This window comes from Calidris pugnax, unplaced genomic scaffold (assembly GCF_001431845.1).
Source record: "Calidris pugnax isolate Ruff unplaced genomic scaffold, ASM143184v1 scaffold57, whole genome shotgun sequence".
NCBI lineage: Eukaryota > Metazoa > Chordata > Aves > Charadriiformes > Scolopacidae > Calidris > Calidris pugnax.
Genome location: NW_015090813.1, coordinates 1,639,811 through 1,664,031, shown reverse-complemented (window position 1 = coordinate 1,664,031; position 24,221 = coordinate 1,639,811). Strand labels below are relative to the sequence as shown.

The window sequence follows — 24,221 nt, the reverse complement described above, 5'->3', positions numbered from 1 at the left end:
GAATAAAGGTCTCATTCTCTGCCTGTAATCAGTAACTTGAGGGCCTTCTGTAGATTCTGCACAGCCGTGCTCACGTCTTCATATTGCAAAGCACTGCCAGCATATTTGCAGTATTTTTGAGCTCTGGCAAAGTCCTCTGGAGTCAAGCGGACATCCCCTGCAAAAACATAATAAGTATTACAAAGTTATTATAAAGGAAAACTGACTGAGGCTTCCTTTCATGTGATTTTGATATTATGAAAACCAGGCTAATATTTGTGGTAATATCACAAAGACCAAGCTATGGTGTTTCTTCTATTCATTTTTCTTTCCATTTGTATAATGCTTAACTTCTTGGCTGCAGGCACTTGAAAAATATAAGAGGATCTTTCTAAACACTGGTATTTGTATGACCCAGTGCCTTTCAAAAGTAAGTCAATACCTTTGAGAAAGATCTGCTCTTCATCTAAAGCAGCAAAGGAAAGCTTTTAAACAACAATAAGTTACCTGTAATCACACCACCACCTGCAAGAAACAAGACAGTGGTTTTTGTGTTCACAGGATAGTTACTTTGCTCTTTTCTTCAGGAATAATACATAGTTAGAAACCGTTCCTTCTCAACCAAAATAACATTTCAAAATGCAGAAGCATTTCTCACTGGCATGTTTGGGCACATATTATATTTCTGTTTTATCCAAGCAATGTTTATGTTTCCAATTTTATGTCAGATGACTGAAACCAAGACTGATCTCATTAATTGTGCCCATTTTTGTAATACCAAAGAACATTAACAAAAAATATTTTCATAATAAATTATAAAACCATTAACTCATATTTATTCATCAGAATATTGTCTGGACATAAGTTTAAACATTGGGAATTCTGTAATGCTCAAACACATGCATTCTGTCTTCTAGAAAGCAAAAAAGATTTAATATATGAATAGCATCACTGATGTGTGCACAAAATAAAGCAGTTATGTTACTGTCCCTCCTTCCACCCACAAATTCACTGGGAATTTTAAGACTAATCCCATGCCACCCCAATAACCTATGGATAAATTATAAAACCTTTACTCATGTTCTTTTCTGAACAACTTAAATTGCAAGAGACTGATTTTTATGGACATGGGTAAATAATTATATGCAATACTAAAAAAATTATGCATTTATTTAACAGGTTTTCTCACAGCATCTTACAAGCAATGAACAGATTTCACATATTAATAAGAAAAAATGCCTTTTATAATGTGCCATAGATTTTATATAAAATTGGTTAAACAGAGACTTAGCTCTCTAAGTTCAGCCTTCTAATTTTAAGCAAGGGCATGAGTACTTAAATGCATTTTTATGGTACAATTGCAGTTAGCTGGATCCCTTTCTTTCACAATAAAACTGTTAGCAATACTGTGAGAATGTTTACTAAAGAATCTCAGTTCTTATCAGAAAATGTCTATTATATTTGCTTTTCCTTTCCCCAGTCTTATTATTTAAGAACAGCTTTTAAACAAATAAAACGGAAAACCTGGGAATATTAAAAACTAGATTGGTCTTGCTGGTTTTCCAAACAAACCCTACCCCAATAAAAAGCAGAAATGTAAGTGCTCTTTAAGATTAGTTTTATCAATGTTTAAAATATACTCTAGAAGTCTACTTATTTTCCCTTCAGTAAGTATAATCACAAAAATACTCTAGAAGTCTACTTATTTTCCCTTCAATAAGTAAGTATAACCACAAAATAACTATTGAATATTGGAGGCACATGACAACTTGGTGGGCTCATTATCATTGCAACGTACATTAGTTTATTGTGGAATAAGTGAAGTCACATTAAATCTCTTAAAATACATACACATGTGAATAAATACACGTGAGAGAATGCATAAACACAACCACACACTTAGGTTATTTTGTAACCTAAATAAAGTCACAGACTAAAAGCAGCTGGGGTCAATCTGCGACCACATTACTGAACATCTTTAAGAAATTAAAAAGACCAAGTTCCCCTCAAAGTGGCTTTATGCTCTGATGCCAAAAGAAACTACAAAATCATTCTTTAAAAACTGGCCAAGGCATCAGTCCAGTATTCAACTAATTTATTGGAAGGAAGCCTAAATTCACCAGTCTAATCTTATTTTTACAGTATGAGCTCTATTAATGTTTTGCTGGCATAAAGCCTTATTTATTATGAAATCTACTTCAGATGCTATTATGACATAACTTGAGGGGAAAAAAAGTTAACAATTTTAAATTTATAAACCAAAGTTTACACAGTAAGGGTGTTGATCTTTTGATGTGCTCAGTGGCCTCAGCTCCTATTGAAGTCAGCACCTCACAATGGACCAGCAGAATAGAAATAAAACAGCTCTGTGTTCTTCAGCTTTCAAAATAACATGAAACTCCACTGTAACATCTGTACTTACATCAAAGGTATAACCACAAAAGTTAGCAATGGATTTCAATTTACATATTCTAAGGGTTAAGCAGCTTTGGAGAAAAAGGAAGCAGCTCTGAAGATATTCTAAGGGTTAAGCAGCTTTGGAGAAAGGGAAAGCAGCTTTGTAGAAAAAAAACCTGGGGCTCCTGGTGGATATAAGTTGTCCATGAGCCAACAATGGAGAAAGGGAAAGCAGCTTTGTAGAAAAAAAACCTGGGGCTCCTGGTGGATATAATTTGTCCATGAGCCAACAATCTGCTCATGGCATCCTGGGCTGCTCTAGGGGGAGCGTTGCCAGCAGGTGGAGGTGAGGCCACACGTTGAGAACTGTGCCCAATTCTGGGCTCCTCGGTATGAGAGAGACTGCCATCCTAGAGACAGTTCAGTGAAGGGCCAAAGATGAAGAAGGGACTAGAACATCCCATGCTGAGAGAGGTGGGACTGTTCAGCCTGGAGAAGTGAAGGCTCAGGGGGATCTCATCAATGGATATAAATACCCAAAGGGAGTGTGCATGCAGGGGGATCTCATCAATGTATATAAATACCCGAAGGGAGCGTGCATAGAGGACAGAGCCTGGCTCTTCAGTGGTGGCCAGTGACAGGACCAGAGGTGGTGAGCACAAACTGAAACACATGAGGGTCTTGTCTGAACATCAGAAAACACTTCTTACTGTGACGGTGACCAAGCACTAACACAGGTTGCCCAGAGATGCTGTGGAGTCTCCATCCTTGGACATCCTTGTCTCAGTGCTGCAAATTAAACCATAGTGGAGTCTCCATCCTTGGAGAGATTCAAAAGCTGTCTCAGTGCTGCAAATTAAACCATGGGGAAAGTGCAGGAGCAGGAGAAGACATGAAGGACAAGGTCCAGAGCAACCTGTTTTACAGGACCTTTGCTTGAGCGGAGGGGTTGGACCAGGTGTCCTCCAGAGATCCCTTCCAACCTCAACCACCCTGTGATTCTGAGCTGTGAAAAGCCCCACAACACTGAGATAGGAAAAGGATACTGTACTTACCATGAAACAAACTTCCAACCTCAACCACCCTGTGATTCTGAGCTGTGAAAAGCCCCACAACACTGAGACAGGAAAAGTATACTGTACTTACCCTGCTTCTGTGTTATCTGAAATTATTAGCACAGAAGTTATAGGATAGAATCATAGACTAGCTTGGGTTGGAAGGGACCTTTAAGGGTCACCTAGCCTAACCTCCCTGCAATAAGCAGGGACATCTTCAACTAGATCAGGTTGCTCAGAGCTCTGTCCAGTCTGGCTTTGACCTGGACTTGAATGTTCTCAGGGATGGGGCATCTACCACCACTCTGGGCAGTTTTAGATTGAAAATAATGTGTATTTTACATGATGAGTCTGCTTCTCCCTAGTATCCTTTTTCCATCCAGCAGATGTTTCTCCTTTTTATGAATTTTCCCAATACAAGGCAGCTGATTTAAAAAAAAAATTAATAATGCAACTTTGTGTATAAAAACAGTGATTTCAAAGGTAACTGAAATGATTTTTGAAACAAGATGCTCTTATTTTTCCTCACTAAAGCACTCAGGGTATTTGAAATATAAGTTCTCAAAGATTTCTTCTTAAGATCATGGAAACAAGTAAAACGCCAAATTATTATTTCTACTTCATGTGTAGAAAATCAAACATTATTATACACACAACTAGAATGGACAAATGGTTTCTCTATACTATGCCACCTGTGGAAGGGAGCATATGGTAATGTAAGATTTTATAAAAACTCTGTGTAGCACAACCATGAATGCATTTAGTGTTAGCAAAATCTAAGGGTAATAAATTTTTTAAACAAACTACACCCGAGTAGTGCCCGCACACATTATACAAAGTTGCTGTGTAGCTCTACATTCTGTTGTCAGAAACATTAACCAATGCTTAATTGCATGAGCTTTGACACTCAAAGTCAATGTTAAACTCTGAAACGTGCTCCCACAGGACAAGACAATTATTAAAGGATTCACATCAACTAAAATCAAAGGAACACTGTTACTTTAATGTAATTTTCTTTTGATAAAATATTCCACTCTTTTCCACGAAAAGTTTCTCTCCCATCATAGCGTGAATCAAATTGCTTCTCCCGTGTTATGGGAAGGAAAGAAAATACATAATTTATTTTAAAAATATACATTTGATCTTCTACCAGAAGGAGTCTTGCAGGAATATGTGGAATATCCTGTTTGGCTAGGACTATACTAGTGCATTGAGCAGTGCCAGGGAATTCGTCTCAGCGCTCAAGCCTGACTGTCTACACTGTCAAACTGCTGGGACAGACTCCAGTATGGTTTTGGCCCAGGCAAACGAGCACTTTCCCAAACAATTCCTGGGCATGACTTGTGGTTAGAGCAGGCTAGAGACCATTCAGTATTGGCAGTCTTCACAGAATACCTTGTTTGGAAGGTTTAAAAGTTTAATAGTATGGATGCGAGTGGTTCTGTGCCAGCTGTTCTCAGTGGCAAATATTTACAGGCATATTTAATTTATTAGTATAGACACAGACACGGTGTCTAAATCGTGGAGCAAGTGTACTTTGCACTGTGCTAGCTCTGTGGATCTACTGGGGGGCAACACTGATCCCTCCTCCTTCTCATCCAAAGGAAACTTCAGTTCCATAGGAATGGTGTGTACCAAAGTCTAACCTCAATATGCAGCCAGGACCTATCCCAAATATATATATCTATATACTGCAACTCAGGAACCAGGCAGGGCTCCTGGGTCCCAGTTTATTGTGAGATACAGATGTTTCTAAATCTCCTTAGAGGTCAGGAATAAGGCCACCGTGGAACAGAGCACTGTTGGCATGGAAAGGATTCCTCAACAGCATGAGCAGAAGAATGGTATTTGCTGTTATTCTTACACGTATAGCTGAAGGGAGGATGCTTTGGGTAATGACCAGGCATGCATGACAGGATGGTGGTAGGCGAGGACAAACCCTTTCCATTGCTCCCAAGCTTCTTAATTCTGTGCATGCAAACAAAACTGTTACCCTATCTCTGCTGACTAATATACCCCTTACACCCTCTCAGACTCCTGCAGAACCAAGAGGGCATTTTCTAAGCTTTCAGACCCTCTCAGGGTGCACTTTTGCCAGACTCCCTCGTAAGACTCTAACCCTTTAAGCTGTTGCAAGACCCAAACTTGTAGTGACAAACCAGATGTGCAGAGGAGGAATTCAGGCATGTAAATCCTCAGATTAGATCAGGTTAGAGATTCATCACTGTGCTAGCAATGGTCTTAATCTCTTAATTATAGGATAATAGTTATTATGAATTCTCACAAACACAGGGTATCTTAATTCACTCAATTCCTTTTTATTTATATTTATGTACTTGTTAAATCAGGTTATCGCAGGCAAGTGGCGAGAGGGAGCAATGCACTGATACCATCCAGCTATTGAACAATGCAGCTTCTAATACTTGATGAAGAATTAGAGTTTAAATCAAAATTATGACATTTTTGACAATTAAACATTCAAACCGGGAAACAATGATGATTAAACTTTTCAGAGTAGCGATCCAAAAACTTATTTGAATGGCTGTGTAGAGCACCACCATAAGCTGATTAATTATGAGAGCTCTGCTGCCAAACACCACAATTCTTGCTTTCCTAAACTTTTCAGAGTAGCGATCCAAAAACTTATTTGAATGGCTGTGTAGAGCACCACCATAAGCTGATTAATTATGAGAGCTCTGCTGCCAAACACCACAATTCTTGCTTTCCCACCAGCAGTTACTACAGTAAAGCTTAAGCAAAGCCTTCAGTCCTTTTGGTTAAGGTGCTACCGAAACCCCAACAACAGTCCCTAAACCTCAAAAACTACCATCAAGTTTAAATGGGTCAGCTACAGGTCTGAGGTCTTGTTTTCAATAAAACAAGTTGTCACCTGAGACAGTCATATGCCAGATTATAGGATGTGCCTTTTATTCTTCCAGAGAATACTAAAGGCTAATGTATCTCTATCAAAGGTGAATTTTGTTATTTTTATCCTTTTAAGACATCTACAAAAATGGCTTCCTAATACAGTAAGAGGAACACATCCCTAAGCATGCTTATGACAGCAGACTAGCATCAAGCTAAAAACTGAGTTCCTACTAGAGCATTGAATTGAATCAAAAATGCTTTTTCAGGAAAGCTGGTATTTCAACAACATAATAAACTAAAATATCTAACTATTTTTAAGTTACAATATACAGGAATATACCCATCTAAGCTTGGGAGTCATAACAGGCAACATTTAACTGTACCTAGTACTGGAACTTAACATCAGGATTTCTTCACCTTCTCCTCACCCAACATCCATGTTGGCAACAAAAATCTGATTATTACTAACAGCTGCAAGTTACCTCTATTCTACAGTTGGAAAAATTCCTAGAAAACTGTTAATAATTTGCCCAACTGTACATCAGTGTGTGGGTGTCTATTTTTGTCAGTTAGGTTGACGGTTGGACAAGATGATCTTTAAGGTCCCTTCCAACCTAGAAGATTCTGTGATTCTGAAATCAGAATCTAGGATAATTCCAGCTTTATTGTCAGTCCCTACTCTTTCGTGGGCCACAGTTTCCCTATGGTTAGCATTTATGTGTGCGCTTCAAAGTGTGATATATGCAAGCAGCCATAAAATACAAGTAATATAAGTTATCAGTGATTTTAACATCAAAGATAGATGGCATTTTAAAAGATAAAGCCTTAATTATATGGCACATCAAAATGGCATCATTAGTGGTACTTTATAAATTATTTCATTTAATACAGGTATTATTTAGAATCAAAAAGCACACATAACAATTATACTGCAACAGAAAACACCACTGGAATGTTGCAATTATTTAATGAAGTGAATAAATTAAAATTTTTTCTACAAGGTCAGTATGTAAGTAAGAGGAATGTGTATTAAATACCAAAAATATAATTTAGCAAGACCATCAGAAATATAGGCTTTGCTAAGTGTATCAGAACCTCATCTGAGAAGCAAGATAAAATAAGATAAATAAGATAAATAAGAAAAAGCCTAACACAATGCTAGGTCATTGGTTCAAAAAGGTCAGACCACTAATCATACACTGCAGCAAAGCTTTCAGGAATTATCAAATTCTTAGCAACACAATGTTTAGATGATGTCCACTGTTTTTAGAATTTCTGAATTGGAAGCATTCAGATAATGACAACATAATTCTCAAACTTCTCCCTTCAATGGAGGGGAGGCACAGAGGACAGAGCACAAACACCACCCCCTTACCTGCAGACTGAGCGCTGTAAAGGGAAGGATCCACCAGAGGAATATTCTGAGGAGCAGGCTGAATGGTGTTACTCGTCACTCCTGCAGAGCCATGCAAAAAGATTGGACTTGGCTTATTTTTATTTATAGACTTTAAAGTAAGCAGACAAAATATGAAAAGGGAAGAGATAAACCTAATGGTTCAATGATTTTCAAGTTAAACAGTACTTGGCTTATTTTTATTTATAGACTTTAAAAGTAAGCAGACAAAATATGAAAATGGAGCAGATAAACCTAATGGTTCAATGATTTTTAAGTTAAGCAGCTGACAGCTTCCCAATTCTGAAAGTTTGTAACAAATAAATTCAAAGCCCTCACTTTATAAAATAACACAGAAGAATTTACATGCTGTCATCCATTTTATTGGTACAGTATTTCAAAGAAGTTTAATTTCAAGCATTAGAAAAAAAGAAAACACTACTCCAAGAGCCACTGGTTGCCCCAGAGTATGGAGGAAAATCTGTTAAAGAAGAGTAAGAGTAAACTTTTATATTTGAAGTCTAAATTCTACCATGTAATATCAAGAGTCTCCATTATGGTATTTTTAAAGCCCCATGCCTGCCATCTCACACCTGCAAAAAATGTCCTGCCTAATTTCCTTGAAAACAATCAGTGGGAATAAAAAAGCCAGCTGGATTTAAAAGGAAAATGGTGATGCTAGAAGAAAAAACAGCACTTCTCACTGTGAAGCATTCTTGTATCTGTGGTCACATTTTAGACACTTTCATTTGCATTGATCCAAAACTCTATTTTTGCAGTATGTCTAGAACATGCCAGACTGATCTAAAGTTATTTCTACAACATCTGCTATGTAGAAAGATGGCAGAACCACTTTTCTATATTATCTCTTATTTCATGGAATGACTGACGGGGTTAAAACTATATAACACAAAAAATTATTGTATTCCAACAAGATACATATGCCATTATTTTCAGATCTGGTAAAAACAAAGAGCTAAATATTTAGCAAGGTTGAATGCAAAAACAACACTCTCCCCTTCCCAGACCCAAAAAACCCCACCTATCTGAAGGATTTCCCTTTGATAAAGCTGAAAAAAAAGAGCATCCTGAACTTTTCATAGGGTGAAGCATTTTTAAAATGAGAAAGCAAAAGAAAAGGAGGAGGGGTGTGACAAAAACATCTCGTATGTTCTATAATATAAAAATATATCTGAACAACCAAATGATCATCAAGACTGAAATCAAGAGCTTTTAATCTTTTAGTCTTATTAAGCATTATTATAAAAAAGAAACACAAAATTAAAAAAGTTGTATTCACAAATAATTTCATACAACTTTTTTTTTTTTTTTTTTTTAATACAACAACTGGGAGGAACTTTGTATTTTTAAGAAGTTGGTTTTGCTCCAAAAATGACACAAAAGATAACACACCCACACCCCCAAGAAGGATGTAGGGGCCAATATGTTTAGCGCTAGGGACAAAATTTCCATTAATAATATTGTTTGAGGTCAATCACCCCACATCAGTTGCATGGGAAAAGGAGCATAAACCAAACAGAAGAAAGGTATGAATGGTACATCAAGTATGAGTGTGATAGTGTTGTTGTAACAGTTTCAACACTCTGTTAGATATGCTCCCACAAGAAGAACAGCAATCTATCTGCACAGGGAAAGTTAAATATGAAACTAAGTAATACAATTTCATCTATCAAGTGAAAGATTGAAATGGTGCTTCACAGTATAGATGTTCCAGTGCCTGATTCTAGAGAAGAAAAAAAACATTCTGTCTGCAGGAACACTCACTCTTTCAGTCCATATATCTCTTCTGGCAAAATGCTCAGAAATATGAATAACATAATTTAAAAAGCATAAAAACATAAAAAAATATTTCCAGTGGCATTTTTACGATGTTAATTTATGAAATTGCTTCTGCCATAGAATACCTATATTATTTTACTTCGTATGTCATGGAAAGAAGGCTAGAATCTGCCTCTCAATAAAGGCATGAAATTTTTGGGTGGGATTAGGACATACCTGTGTTGTGAGGTACTTCAGCTGGAGTGTTGGCTGGTGCGTGGGCACCCGGGGGTATATGTATGCCAGTGAAGTTACTAGTTGGTATGTTGTTAGCTTCATATGTAGATGATGATGATGATGGTTGAGTTGTTCCTCCACTTTGGACAGAAGATGACCCTGCTTCTTCCCTTTCAACATCTGTCAAGACGACACAAAATAAGAAAGAATTACTGCAACTCTTCTTGAAAACTTAGGCTTTCTTTTAAAACCAGCTTTCAAATTTTTGTTAGTTGAAAAATTGCAACCACGGTGTGACACAAAACATTTATCAACCCAAATCACACACGGTTGATTTGACAAAGTAAAAAAGCATACCATAGGATAAGGGTCTAGAAACTCATATACTTTCAAAGATCTCTCCTGTTTAAATTGAAGGATTGTCTCATTACTGGTCCAAATATAAGCAATTTGTCTTACAGGTACAATCCCTTCTACTTCTGTGTACTGCATCCACGTTAGTTAACCAAGATACTACAAACATACAGTAACCTATATTTTAATACGTACATGAACCAGAATATGAAAAGCTGTATTTGCCTTGCAAACTCTTCATAAAAAGAAAAGACAGTGCCAATCCTTCACCCCATAGCAATTAAATAAACCACAAATAAATAACAAAAAAGAGGTCCTTTGGGAAAGTAACACCAAACAAGAAAATGAAATGCAGATTAGCCAAGTCATAACTGTATCTAGAACAGCTAGATCACATAATGCACTGTAAGAATAACAAGGTTGAATATAACCCATAGCATGCACAAAGAACTTACATATTATTTTTCAATCTAGTCATGTTCTCAAGGTTCTAGTCTAATTTATTCAATGTTGCTTTGAAGCTTGTAAAAGTAATGGTCCAATTGTATTACGCTAATTACGCAGATAATTTAGAATATGGTTGATTTCTGGTCCTTAACTTGAATCACAGAATACATAAATTCAGTTCAATTGTAAAAAGCTAATTTTCTTTTACAGTGTATGTATTCATCTCTATCAATAACATCAGGTGGAACGAGCAGAGTTTTGGGAACAGCTTTGTTAACAGCCAGTTCTTAAAAGGGAACAAAACTAATATGGGAGCACAAAACTCGTATACGTCTAGAGCTGGCAAAATAGGTGTTTTTTCTTTATGGAATCCACACTGATCTTCAACTATACAAGATTAGATGTTATGCAAACACCTCTACTGCTTAATAATTAAACAGTCTACTATTACAAATATCAGATTTTTTCCCATGTAAGATCCCACCTCTCACAGAAAAAGTTCTGTTACTACCTTTATTAAAAATGACTAAACACCACCTAATTCACAATAATATTTACTACAACAAAAGGCTGTAAGGCAGAGTAAAGTCAATAGTATTGTCATTAGGACTTTCTACTGGATAATAAATACACAGTTAAAGAATATATTTTTGGTTTATATTGCAAAATTGTAGCAGTTTACTTTTATTCAGAACATCCAAATACTAATAAATTCACAAATCCCCCAAATCCACAGTCTAATACCAAGAATCTTTATTTAAAAGTATTAAAAAGTAAAGAAACCCAGAAGTAAAGTTCTGTCAGGAGTGTTGAGCACTGCTGGCAATATTTAATGTAAAAACACTGAACGTTATAAAATGTATGTTACTCTCGTGAAAATTATTTTCACTTGCTGCAACCAATAATTCAGACTATGGTTTTAAGAATCTATTTCTGACATACGCAAACAAACATCTGGCAGATTTCTGGAAGGCAAAGGATATCTTAAGGTGCCAGATTTTTCCTTTGCTGTATTTTTTGCTAATAACTCATATTGCAATATCATATTGCTAAAATGCATGGAAGTAAAATGAAATATGTTAAAGCAAAAAAAAAAAAGTGAGGTCCAAAAGCAAATACCAGATATGCTACCTTTTAAATAATAATGTAATGATAGGAATAAGCCATTGGTCAAATGCTGTATTTTTCAATGTTTCTGATGTTAATCAAAAGAATTATTCTAAAAGTTTCAGAAAATAAAATTTAGTTTAACAAAATACCAGAGATTTATGTATGTAACATTAAGGAAATAGTTATGCAAAACACTCATGTTGTCTGAAGGTAAGGCTGGCCAAGTTTACTTGTGCCACTGTTATCAATTATTTATAACTTGGTCAAATTGTAGCCATAAAGATGGATTTTCCATGTTGGTGTCTGCCTGAAGCTAGTATGCTGGGAAAGCTGTTGTAAAAATTACTAAGTCACTTTTGAGGTTGAAGGTACAGGAGAAAATATGCTTTCATTGTACTTCGTATCTCAATTAAGAGAAATTACCTGTAAGTTCTCACCCAGACCTAAAATGTTAATGGATTTATTACTTTATTCTGCTCCTTGCAGCTTCCTCTTGCCCTGATCTGGCCCCCTGCACCAGGACTTCATATCCCCTATCTGCAACCCCTTGCCCCATATTTGTGGCTGTCTTGCGCCGTCTCCCAATCTTCTCTCCAACACATTCTCAGATTCAGCCTCAAAATTCCTCACTGGATAGTTCATGGTCTCTACTCACTCCTGTAAAGGCTCAATGCTGGTCTTGGATGATGTGAACTCAGACTGTTAAAGTTTGGCAATGTTATATCAACAAAACCCCTACCCCCCCAAAAAAAAGCACTAGAAGTGCTGACCACCCTTAATAACAGTGCCTGTAAGAGGCAAATTCACAAAAGGGCAATATATACTTTAAAATCAGTTATATGTAGCAAAAGATCAAGCTCAACTGTTTGATTTGCTCATTATGCAATTGGCAAATGTTAAACTCTATCAGACATAAAAGTAGCTTTGTTTAAATTAACTCTTCTTAGCTGTTTCAAGTGCCCAAATGTCATCAAAGCATTGTAACTACTCTTTCTGCAAAGTAAATACTTAAAATATTCTTTATTGAAGATTGAAGTATTAGAACCATTTTTGAGATACGTGCTTGCAGTATTTGTGAAGGGTTTTAACAGCAGTGCTACACAAAAAGATTTCAGGCTGCTGGAAAAGAACATTTAAGTCAACAAACTGTTAAGTTCTGTGGTTAGAACATCCATAACATTATTGGAAAAGAAATCTTTTCCAGGGAATGGGAATGAACACTAGAAAAATTAAGAGAATTAATTTCTCATAAAGCAGTATTAACCTAGAATTTAAAGTTCCTGGCTATTTGCTTAAGAATGCTGAAATAGTAGGCTGTGAAACAGGGACACAATTGTTTCACATTCAGTTTCAGCTCCAGCTGAGTTTCTTGTCTTGGAACCTCATCAGCCTTTGTGCTTGGATCCCAGCATAATGCATCCATGTGCTCTTTAGACTTTCCTCCCAGCTACAGAATACTCAGACTGCTTGTTTGTTTGTTTTAAATTATTATTTATTTACTGAAGGCAAGACTTTGTGGAATAAAGCTGTTCAAAGATACTTTCATATAAATCAAGGATTCTTGAGGCTTAATGACATCCCCTTGTCTAGTGTAAGGGAGCACCAATTATGACTGAACTTCAGCAGGCCAAAGTACTAAATTTAAAACTTGCAAAATTTTTCTTTTGAAGGAATTCAGACTCTTCCTATTCCCTGGACTCGTACTGTTAGGGAGTCCAGAGAATTAAAAATGTAATCTATTAATTATAATTGTAAAACATCTTTTTCTCATTCTGCTGCACTGTTTCTCTTTAGCTTGAAATGTTTCTAAAAGATGCTCAATATAAGGTTCAATTGGAACTGCTTTTTAAATATATATGTATATATTTATGTATATTTTTCTACAACATTCAGAAATGAACTCAAAAATCCATCAACTTTTCATACACTGTTCTTTTTACTAGTTGGGACTATAAAAGTTTCCTGGAATTCTGTAATATAAACGTAGAATACTTATTATATATTGCAAGGGAAGTGGTGATATTTAATGTATTTTACTATGGCTATACCATGACCATTTAGGAACTTTTTCATATTTGAAATTGCATTTTTATTTTTTTTTCCATTAGCATAAAATCTTGCTGTATGACCTAGGGCTACTGCAAAGTGACCTTTATGTGTACTCTACCACTTGTATTCCAACTGCATTAATACATCAAGCATGTCATTTTAAGGTTTCCATGGTGGCATCTTGACAAAAGCATCCATAAATCCAACAGCAGAACTACATAAAGCATGCCTATGTTACTGTAAAAACATCTCCAAGAGTTACAGTATGGTTTTCAAGAATCACAAAGAAAATAACACTTTGGAAAAAAATGGTAATTTGTCAAGCTACAGAGACCTAGTTTCACTCTGTTTAAACAGACTTTTTCCACTTGCAAGGGGAGGAAGAAAATGAGCAAGCAGAAAGGAATGGGGAAGGTTCAGTCGTACATTCAAACAATGCTGCTTTTCTTCTTATCATGCACAAAGCAAGAATTCACACTTCTTTTTTACTGATTCTTCTAATAAAAATTAATTTGCATACATTTTTTGTCTTGGTTGTGTAAAGCATTATGGACGCCTACATTATGGATTTAATTTCCAAAAATAAACATCAAAAAGTTATTTTTCATTTCATAGCTCAGAAAATAAAAGTGCCAGAAATTCTCTTACTAAATGAAATGCAATTCAACAAATAAAAAGATATTACCAAATTATAGATATTGGAGGCTTCCTATTAATAAGAATGTTAAAATTTTGGGTCACTCATCATTTGTGTCCCTTTTAAGTTGTAGTCATAACTCACTAATGAAAACAAGTCTTCACCTATTCACACTATTGCTTTTAACGACCTGCAATGAATAGTAAGGATTTGAGTTAAGCCTGAATTCTACTTCCCCTCCTACAGGAGTTTCTTTTGCAGCCTTGATCAAGTCAGTTACCTTTGCCTCCACATTATTAAAATGAAGACAGAGCCTCTTTGCTGCTGCTGTGGAACAATTTACTGTTTCTACACAAGCTGCATACACAGATTTTTAGCAAAAGCTCTGTAATCTTTGCTCAGAAATTCTATTTTTGCAATTGCTTAGAATTCATAATTCATGTCACATAATCAGGTGAGCTTTGTAAACATTATCACATTATGAGCCAGAGCACTAAAAAGCACTCATTTAAAGCTAGAAATATTTAATTGGGCTATTCATTACATTCACTATAACAAGAGCTTTTCCCACATGTTGTCTTCTCCCTTAAATTATCAAACTGCTCTAATTTGACTTATAAAGATATAGTGATGTTTGCAGCTGGAGTTGAATAGAATCATAGAATTGGTTTGGGCTGGAAAGGACCTTAAAGATCCTCTAGTCCCAAACTCCCTGCCATGGGCAGGGACACCTCCCACTAGACCAGGCTGATCAAAGTCCTGTCCAACTTGCCCTTGAACACTTCCAGAGATAAGCCATCCAGAGCTTCTCTGGGCAACCTTCTAATTCTTTCTAATATCTAACCTAAATCTATGCTCTTCTAGTTTAAAACCGTTACACCTTGTCCTATTCCTCCGGTCCCTGATGAAGAGTCCCTCCCCATCTCTCCTGTCGCCCCTTTAGGGACTGGAAGGGGCTCTAAGGTCTCCCTGGAGCCTTCTCTTCTCCAGGCTGAACAACCCCAACTCTCTCAGCCTGTCCCCACAGCAGAGGTGCTGCAGACCTATGATCATTGTAAGTTTCTCTTGCTACAGCTGTACGACAGTTAAGAAAACTTCCTTGAAAAAGACTGTATGTTGAAGAAGAAATCAATTTGCTGATGCTTCACTTCAAATATAGCTTTGCCTAGACTGATTGGAGCATATTTCAGTGGGTAAGAGAGCCAGTCCAGTGCTTAATTCTGTAGGGCATCTTTAGGTAAGGAAAACATAATAACAAGATTAAACTGGTAGTTTGGAAATCAAATTGTATCACACTCATCATTTGTTCACAAATATTTGAATTTACTTACGTTGCAGTGTTTCTAGAGTATTAACAATCAAACAGTATTTAATCCAAGAAACTACAAAGAAATACTTTGTAGAACACTTTTGTTGACTTTTAACAGAAATGAATCATTTTTGCATCTATTTTGCTTTTATCAAGAACTGAAAAGCATGGTTAGTTTATACACAGAGCAGAAATACTATTACCTATTTTAGCAGTTTCACAAAAATGGTTTTGTAGAGTATTTCATTTGACTTCACAAAAATTCATACATATCTGTGAAGCCTGTGGATTTACACGTTAGAAAGAGGGTGACATTTATAAAGTTTAGAAATAATAAGGCAGCTCCAGTTTGATTGTTTAGTTATTTTTAGTAAAAATACATATGATGAAATAAAAGACTGGAGCTGTCTTTCTCAGAATAGGTTAGGATTTGATCTCTGTGCTCTTGTAAGAGAGAGTCTGCGTAGTACGTGTTCTGTTACTTCATGGAGAGGCCAGTTTCTGTCTGCTCACTGGTGGTGCCTGTTTTCAAAAAGCTCGAAATCAGAAAGATCTGGATGTCCCTAACGCTTCTTACTGAAGCGCAGCAGAGTTTGGACAGGTCTGAGTGCATTAAAGAGAAGACAGTAAAAGTTACAACTTGGGAGGTTTAAAACACATTTGTTCTGGTGGGTGGGTGTCCTTGGAAATCACTTTTTATCTAATGGTTAAGGAGGTAACTTCGAGGAAACCAGTACAGGGAAGTCAGGTAGCCAGAAGAATACAGGGAGTAACTAAAATCATGAGGAAAAGGGGGATGAGTGATAAAGTGGGAGGAAATCCAATCTATAAAGACTGGGCCATAAATTTGCCTTGAAAACCACATTATTGTACAGGGAGTAAAGGGCTCTCTCAGGTGTTTGAAGTTGAATTCATCTACTATTAAACTACTTTTGACTCCTATTCAACTTCTGAGAGAGGATCAACTGACAAAGGGATTGTAACTTTAGAGAATATATTTCAAAGGAGGACTGTGGGTCGCGTTAAAAAAAATGAATGGCTCCGACCCAAAGGTGACAATGCCTTCTTAGACAGTATTTATATTCAAAATAGCAATCTCCACTACAGAGGAAAGAAAAAAAAAAAAATTAATACGTAAGTCAATCGAATAGTAAGGTCCAATAAAAATAACAGTCGGAGAAGCAGAAAAGAAAAAGCAGAGGGCAGAGTGAATGGAACGTTAGAGGGAAGCCGTGCTTCCTGTGGGGTGCTCCCTGCAGAACTGCACAAACCACCATTTCGGTTTTGGCCCAGGTCTCTGCTCTTCTAAAAAGAAAAGGCAAACAACATACCAAAGCTCTCTCCTTCCATCCCAATCGGGCCGGGCTGAGGAGTCTCCCCGTTCTTCAGGCAGTTATGAATGTAGGCGGCCTTCCACCTGGCGTATTTCCTGTGCTGGGCGTTCTGGGGAAGGGAAAAGGCCACCACTTCCATGAATTAATGCATTCAAAACAGAAATATAAGCAAGTTTTCCACCCTGAGATTATAAAACTAAACTGCTTTCTCTGCTGTCATTAGACACACCTTTAAAGATAAACCGCACATGTGAAATTCATCAGCGAATTAAAAAATAACAGAAAAAGAAAAGAACAGCTCTAATAGGATCTCAGCATGAAGGAAAATGTGGTGATCTTCAATTAGTGCAGCACGTCAGGAAAAGGAAATAAATTATACCAGGACCATCTAGTGTGAAAGACAGAGTACTGTGTAGTAATTACTAATGTGAAGTAATAAAGGAAACTCCTTTATTCCTGTCTCCATAAACTTAGATGCTTATTTACTTTAGATACAAATATCTGAAATGCAAAAGGCTACTCCTGCTTATCAATAATATATTTTTTTCCTAATTTCATTATTTTAAATTTTAAGAATGTACTTAGAAGTATGAATACAGAAAAGCTGCTATAGCTGCAGATTAATGTAGAGTGTGCATGTGATATTCTGGGACATACAGTATTTTGATTTAGCATCTTCACAACATAGCTAAAAATCAGATGAGGAACTTCAGCAATACTACCTGCAGAGTGAAGGGTTATGACAATAGGATTTTAAAGAAACTGTTAACGACAAGTTTAATAGGTCAGTTATCAAAAAAAAATATTAATACTTCTCAAAAAAATTCACCACTATGTTAACAGTCAAGATAGTTTTTTGCCAACTCTCATCTGAAATGGTGTCAATATGAAAGAATAGCAGTGAGAAGCAAATCTCCTGCTTGCCTTTCTCATTCCATTTTCACTGTAACAGTTGGAAAGGGAAAAATGTGGCTGCAATTTCAGTATTCTGAAAAAAAAACAAGACACCAACATGATTTTTCACTATTTTCAGTTTCTGGAAAAAAGGAATTGAGGAAAAGCATTTTACTTTGGTGTTCATAGATTCTTCTTTTCACAAAAAAATGAAGGATTGAAATAAATGTCAGAATCTCAACTATTTTGAGATTTTCCATTTAATTTTTTAAAATACACTTTACTGTTCTTAGGCACAACTTCAGTATGTCAAAACATGAAATGAAGATTGGCCACTTTACATCTCCTGGGACTGTTACAATACTGGTTTTTCTAATCCAGGAAGAGTTCACAATTGTTGAGCAATCTTAAACTGATTATGCAAATCAAGTACTTTGTAAAAAGTAAATACTGATTATGCAAATCAAGTACTTTGTAAAAGGTTCTAAGAGAAATAACCAGATCTGACAGTTATGAGGTAATACATTTCAAGGAACAAGGCTGAATATAAACAGAGATGAGAAATGTGGAAGGATGAGTGGAATAATTTGGCCAAGCAAACAATACAGGTTGATACCATGTTTCACATCAACATCATCACCTGCAAGGTACTCGATGAACTCAGATTTCCACAATAATAACCACAGTGGTTTGGAAACTGCAAACAATACAGGTTGATACCATGTTTCACACCATCATCACCTGCAAGGTACTTGATGAAATCAAATTTCCACAGTAATAACCACAGGTAAAGTGGTTTGGAAATTAAGGTAAACAGAATAATCTCTTTAAAAGTCCCGAGTGAAACTACATGCAAAATTTTTGAGAATTAATAAACTGAAATTCCAAACTGTACTTCACAAAGTCTATTGCTTGCAGGGTGAAAAACACGAAGGCAGAAAAAGTCAGGAACCCTGCATCGTTTTTCCCCATAATTCCTGCTTCCTCAATGTAATGCTGTGCTTTCCACAGTAATAATCAGACTTTGAATTTCTAACTGATACCTAAAGTCACGAAGCATCTTCTAAAAGATAACATTTATCTAATATTTCATGTATAATTTATTTGAATTTCTTAGCGCAATTCCTTATGACTTATTAACATGTATTTGGCCACACAATTAAAACCTATGTTCTTTGATGTTCATATTCACAAATTACAAGAACAACTTTACAGAAGAAAACCAGCAATTTGCACCTGTACTAAGAAAAGCAATCAGATAATATACCTTACAGAAGAAAACCAGCAATTTGCACCTGTGCTAAGAAAAGCAATCAGATAATACTGATACCCCTAACACTTACCTCTTCAGTGAGCTCCCCAAATACTGTCAGAACGTCTATCAGGAGACTTGCAGTATAAAAGGACTTTATCATATTTCTGTAAAAAAGAAAACATTTCATGAACTTTATAATGTCAGTCACTCGGGATCACACTTTAAAAGTTGGCATTTTAGATCACAGTGGCTTATTTCAAGCCCATCATCACCAACTTTTTTCTTTTAATCTGATGTTACAGAACTTAGTTCACAATGTTTAATTTTAGCAATATATTGACAAGTCTCCTGCCTACTATGCAGAAAGTTTTCAGTATTTTTTTTAAAGCCGGTCATGTGTTCTGCACTTAGTTTCTAGTTTGGAATGTTCAACATAGGACATCCTATATTATCTTAGGAAAGGCCTAGCAAAGACATCAATGTGCTATAGTAACTGCTGTAAATCAAACCACATAATGTATCATAACAATTATTTTAATATCACTGGACAATAGAACCTGTAACATGCTTGATGTCAAGCTCAGGATTAGCCTGGGGTTTTAGAAGCCTTGCCCAGTAGGTGAGCAACCTCTTAAAGAATATAAGGAGGATACCAGTTAATGTGTGAAGTTAGAGACATGTAAGCAGTAACAAATTGAGTTCGGATACCAGTTAATGTGTGAAGTTAGAGACACATAAGCAGTAACAAATTGAGTTCTCAAAGAGAAATAAATGCATTAAGGCCCAATTCTATTTTCTAGTCAAATGAAAGAGAGTTTGGATATTCAAATTTCCTGACCAGGATCTTAATTCACATAACAAACCCAAAGATTTTCACCTACTTATGAAATTGCCCAGCTCTGTCTTCGTTGTCTGCATACAAAAACATTTTCAAAGCATAATTCTCCACATGAGCAGAACCAACAATTTCCTGAGTAATTGCTTCATTATCACCAAATTGCTTTTTCATCTGAAAAAGAGTTTTACAAAAATACATTAATTACCTTATTAGACCCTAGCAATTCTGCAATCTAATTCAAACACAAGAAGCTGCTGATTTAGACAAAGGCAAACACAATTTTAACAAGAAACAACATACACATCTCCAGCTTCTAACATAACAAATGTTATAAGTAGCAGGCTAAAGAGAAAGCACATTCCTTTGGAAGGAGAAATATTATGAATAAGTAGCTCTGAGTACCATCTTCAATCACAAAATACTTTTAAAACAAAACAAAACAAAAAAAATTCCCACATTAAAAATAAACACAACTACAATATTGTGAAGGAACAGCTACAGATATTTTCCCCCTTACTATCCCAAAGACCAAGCACTCTGAAGCCTGTGTCAGGACTCAACACAGTTGAAATGATAAAGTAATGCAGGCTTTATAAAGATACTGTAGGTCAGAGCGATCATGTATCTTCTCCCTTGTAAGGTTATTTCACTGCAATTCATTACATCTTTCACAGCATTTGAGCCCAGCCATGACTGGTTTTAGTGACCTATGGACTAACTGGAATTTTCAGTGTAAGCAGTGTACTGCAATTCAAAGACCTCTTTTCAAAGACGTTCGAGTACAAGAATCCTCAGGTTTCCTAATAAAAATCAGTAAAGCAAATAACCCTCTAACAGTTACAACAGGTGGATTTACAGCTTCTGAATAGGCTTACTGTTGACACATAAGGAAATCTCAGGTTATCCTTAGAGAACAAAAACAGGAACACTGCATGATACTAACCTGCAACCTTTATTTTGCCAAAAGACTTAAAAACAATCTCTGAATAGCAGTTATTTTTCATTGTGCGTGTAAAGAAAACTTAATCACACAGGCTGCATTTCCAGATTTTTTTTAGATTGCTGCCAATTTTTTAATATGCAGAATGTTGCCAGAAAAGTTACTTGATTACAGTAATGAAACAAACTTTCTAAATAGAACTCTACATTTGAAGACTTTTGTCAAACTCATACTCTACATAGTTTTCAAAAATATGTTTCACAAAGTGTCATTGTTTTTCTTATGAGTGTACAATTTGTAAATTGCAAGATACGTAACTGAAATGAAACGCTGGAGTTGAGGAAGAAAATGATTTATTTTTATATATATTTCTTCAGTCTATACATACATCTTACACTCAGAAAATATTGCTATACTTGATCTGATGTTCAATGGAAATTTTTTTAGATTGCTGCCAATTTTTTAATATGCAGAATGTTGCCAGAAAAGTTACTTGATTACAGTAATGAAACAAACTTTCTAAATAGAACTCTACATTTGAAGACTTTTGTCAAACTCATACTCTACATAGTTTTCAAAAATATGTTTCACAAAGTGTCATTGTTTTTCTTATGAGTGTACAATTTGTAAATTGCAAGATACGTAACTGAAATGAAACGCTGGAGTTGAGGAAGAAAATGATTTATTTTTATATATATTTCTTCAGTCTATACATACATCTTACACTCAGAAAATATTGCTATACTTGATCTGATGTTCAATGGAGATTTCAAATGCACAAATGATATTCAGTTACGTAGCCTTCTAAAAATATTAAAGCTTTTTACTTTTGAAACTATCACATAATCTGTGATTCAGTACAGCAGTAATGATATTAAAGCTTTTTACTTTTGAAACTATCAATCACATAATCTGTGATTTGGTACAGCAGTACTAATGTTTTAAATGACAATTCATAGTTTGAACTTAAAACCAAGCAAATTTGGTTTTATTTTACTGAAAGCATTTAAAAGAAGCAGTTATCTGTTAGAAAAGCTAAACAACACCATCATATATAAAAATATTTCTGAAAGAAACGTGTATTTGGGATATAAAAATCACTGTATTTAATTCACATATTTGGAATATTATCAGAAACATGCATTTGGGATATAAAAATCACTGTATTTAATTAATTCACATATTTGGAACATTACGAAGTTTCTTGCAAAGAAGACATCTGGTAATTTCTGGATGCATCTACACTTTTATTCTTTGCTACTATAAAGTTCAGGATTGTTTGTAAGCTTCTGTCTTAACCTCTAAAATAAGAAATTGTGGCAACACACAGAAAGCTGTGAGAAATACTTAGCACCCACCTGCAGCACCCCTTTGTGCCCCCTGCTGGAAAAGGGCAGACTGAAAAGCACTGCTCCTGAACTACTCAATCCACCCAAGCAGAATCCCTAGCCCCCCAAAATGCTGTATTAGACGTGCTCAGGAGTGCTCTCCCCATCCTTCCACCACTTGGCTACGTAGACGGTACTTCAATACCTGAGCATCAGTTGTCACACAGACAATCTTACCAGCAACTGAAAGATGAAACCATGGATTTTTGCTGGTTTTCTAAGGCTTTCCAAATTTGAAACAAAAAGGGGTAACTGAACACTGCAGACAAATTAGTTGCTGCAGTACCACATGGGATCAAATAAATTTTAACAATTCTTAGAGAGTGAAGAGGAAAATCTTTCAGAGTTTTAATCTCATCTGTCCTGTCACTTCTTTTTCTTTTTGAGCATTAAAATCAGATCCATTACAGATGTTAAAACTTGATGAAATAACTCAATGCATACTGGATTTTCCATTGCTAAAAAATCAGAGATAAAACATAATAAAAATCATAAGGTATGAACAAAAGATAAGTGGTTCATATTTCTTTTTTTTTCTTTTTTCTGAAGAATTGAAGGCTGTTGCACTAATTTCACACAAATTCTTCAGGCATTGCTATGGCTAGATTTTGGATGGAATCATTAATACTAAACATTTTCAATGTTACTTTCTGCTTCCAAATGAGCAGTAAGCCCTTCAAATCAATACTTCCTTGGAGACTATTGAAAACTACAACATATGAACATAAACATCTCCTGGAACTTAAACTGACCAGCTGTAGTATGACTTTACCTTTCTTTGTTTAACTCTGTTCTATTTAAGGTTGTTTGCTTTTTAATACTATCAGGTCCACTCCAAAGAGCATGGCATAGCTATTGCTTACTAACACAGAAAAATTCATAGTATGGGACTCCCAACCTCTCACAGAGGATATGATCAAAAGTATCTTTATGTTTCAGATAATGTTTTCAAAAACTCCCTGGGTACAACAGTTTAGGTCAAAAATTTCAAAAGGACCAAGGACTAGGCTAGCTAGTCCTATAGCAGTGAAAATAACTCTCACAAACTTCAAGGCATCAAGGACAAATCAATAAAAGAAGTCTTCTAGAACTCCTTTCATTTATTTTGCAACTCAAGGCATCAAGGACAAATCAATAAAAGAACTCCTTTCTAGAACTCCTTTCATTTATTTCGCAATGAATTATTACTTCTTATGAGAACATGTGTGAATAAAGCATTGTAATTTACGCTGTCTAGACAAAACCTTACAGCAAACGTCTGCTGTATGAAATTTCAATTATGTTTATGCATGCATACATATATATATATATAAACATACATACACATATAGCTTTATCTCTTTTCAATCCTTCTGCCAATTTGTTATACAGAACTTCATTCATGCACTATGCCTGCATACAGAGCAGTTGCATCAACGACTGATGACAGATGAAAGATAGTATTTTCAGAAGCTTAAATAAAAATTAAAGTAACATCATGAATCATTTCAGAGAAAAGCAGTAAATTCTACTTACAGCTTCCAACTGATCCATAAGTTTAGATAAAAATTTACGGCATTCTGGGGTTTTACTATCAATCTTCATCCCTGTTTGCATCGCATACAAACGACCTTTAAAGTAGACAAAACACACACACACAAAAATCAGAAGTTATTAAAGGCAACACCCATAAGCAAACACACCAATGCCACCCCCAACAACGACCTTTAAAGTAGACAAAACACACACAAAAAAGATCAGAAGTTATTATTTAAGGCAAAACCTGTAAGCAAACACACCAATGCCACCCCCAAAGCATCTGGAAGACAATATCATCTTGTGGTTTAACAATGTATTACTACAGTACCAGTGTGCAATGACAGCAAAATCTAGATATATTCAGTATACTGGGAGATGTTTTTCTAACATTTAAGCTTTGTTTTCCTTAGAGAATATTTCTGCTGGTTTCAGATTGATGC

At 35.6% G+C, this 24,221-nt stretch overlaps 1 protein-coding gene across 1 annotated transcript; it reads right to left on the bottom strand.

The window, feature by feature from the left end:
- Positions 1-23,873, bottom strand: VTA1 (vesicle (multivesicular body) trafficking 1). Its single transcript, XM_014939572.1, has 7 exons — positions 23,779-23,873; positions 19,979-20,106; positions 19,186-19,261; positions 16,946-17,057; positions 9,709-9,888; positions 7,675-7,755; positions 1-157 (listed from the first exon to the last, which is right to left on the bottom strand). Exons 1-7 carry the CDS (start codon positions 23,857-23,859, stop codon positions 12-14), a joined length of 804 nt encoding a protein of 267 aa, XP_014795058.1. The 5' UTR covers positions 23,860-23,873; the 3' UTR covers positions 1-11.
- Positions 23,874-24,221: the final 348 nt, after the last annotated feature.

Bases quoted from the DNA above. Each gene is read 5' to 3' on its own strand.
- VTA1 (XM_014939572.1), bottom strand. From the start codon at position 23,859: ATGCAAACAGGGATGAAGATTGATAGTAAAACCCCAGAATGCCGTAAA. The intron at 17,058-19,185 runs GTAAGTGTTAGG...TCCCTTCCCCAG, and splicing joins TTGGGGAGCTCACTGAAGAG to AACGCCCAGCACAGGAAATA. The intron at 158-7,674 runs GTAAGGGGGTGG...ATGTTTTTGCAG, and splicing joins TTACAGCGCTCAGTCTGCAG to GGGATGTCCGCTTGACTCCA.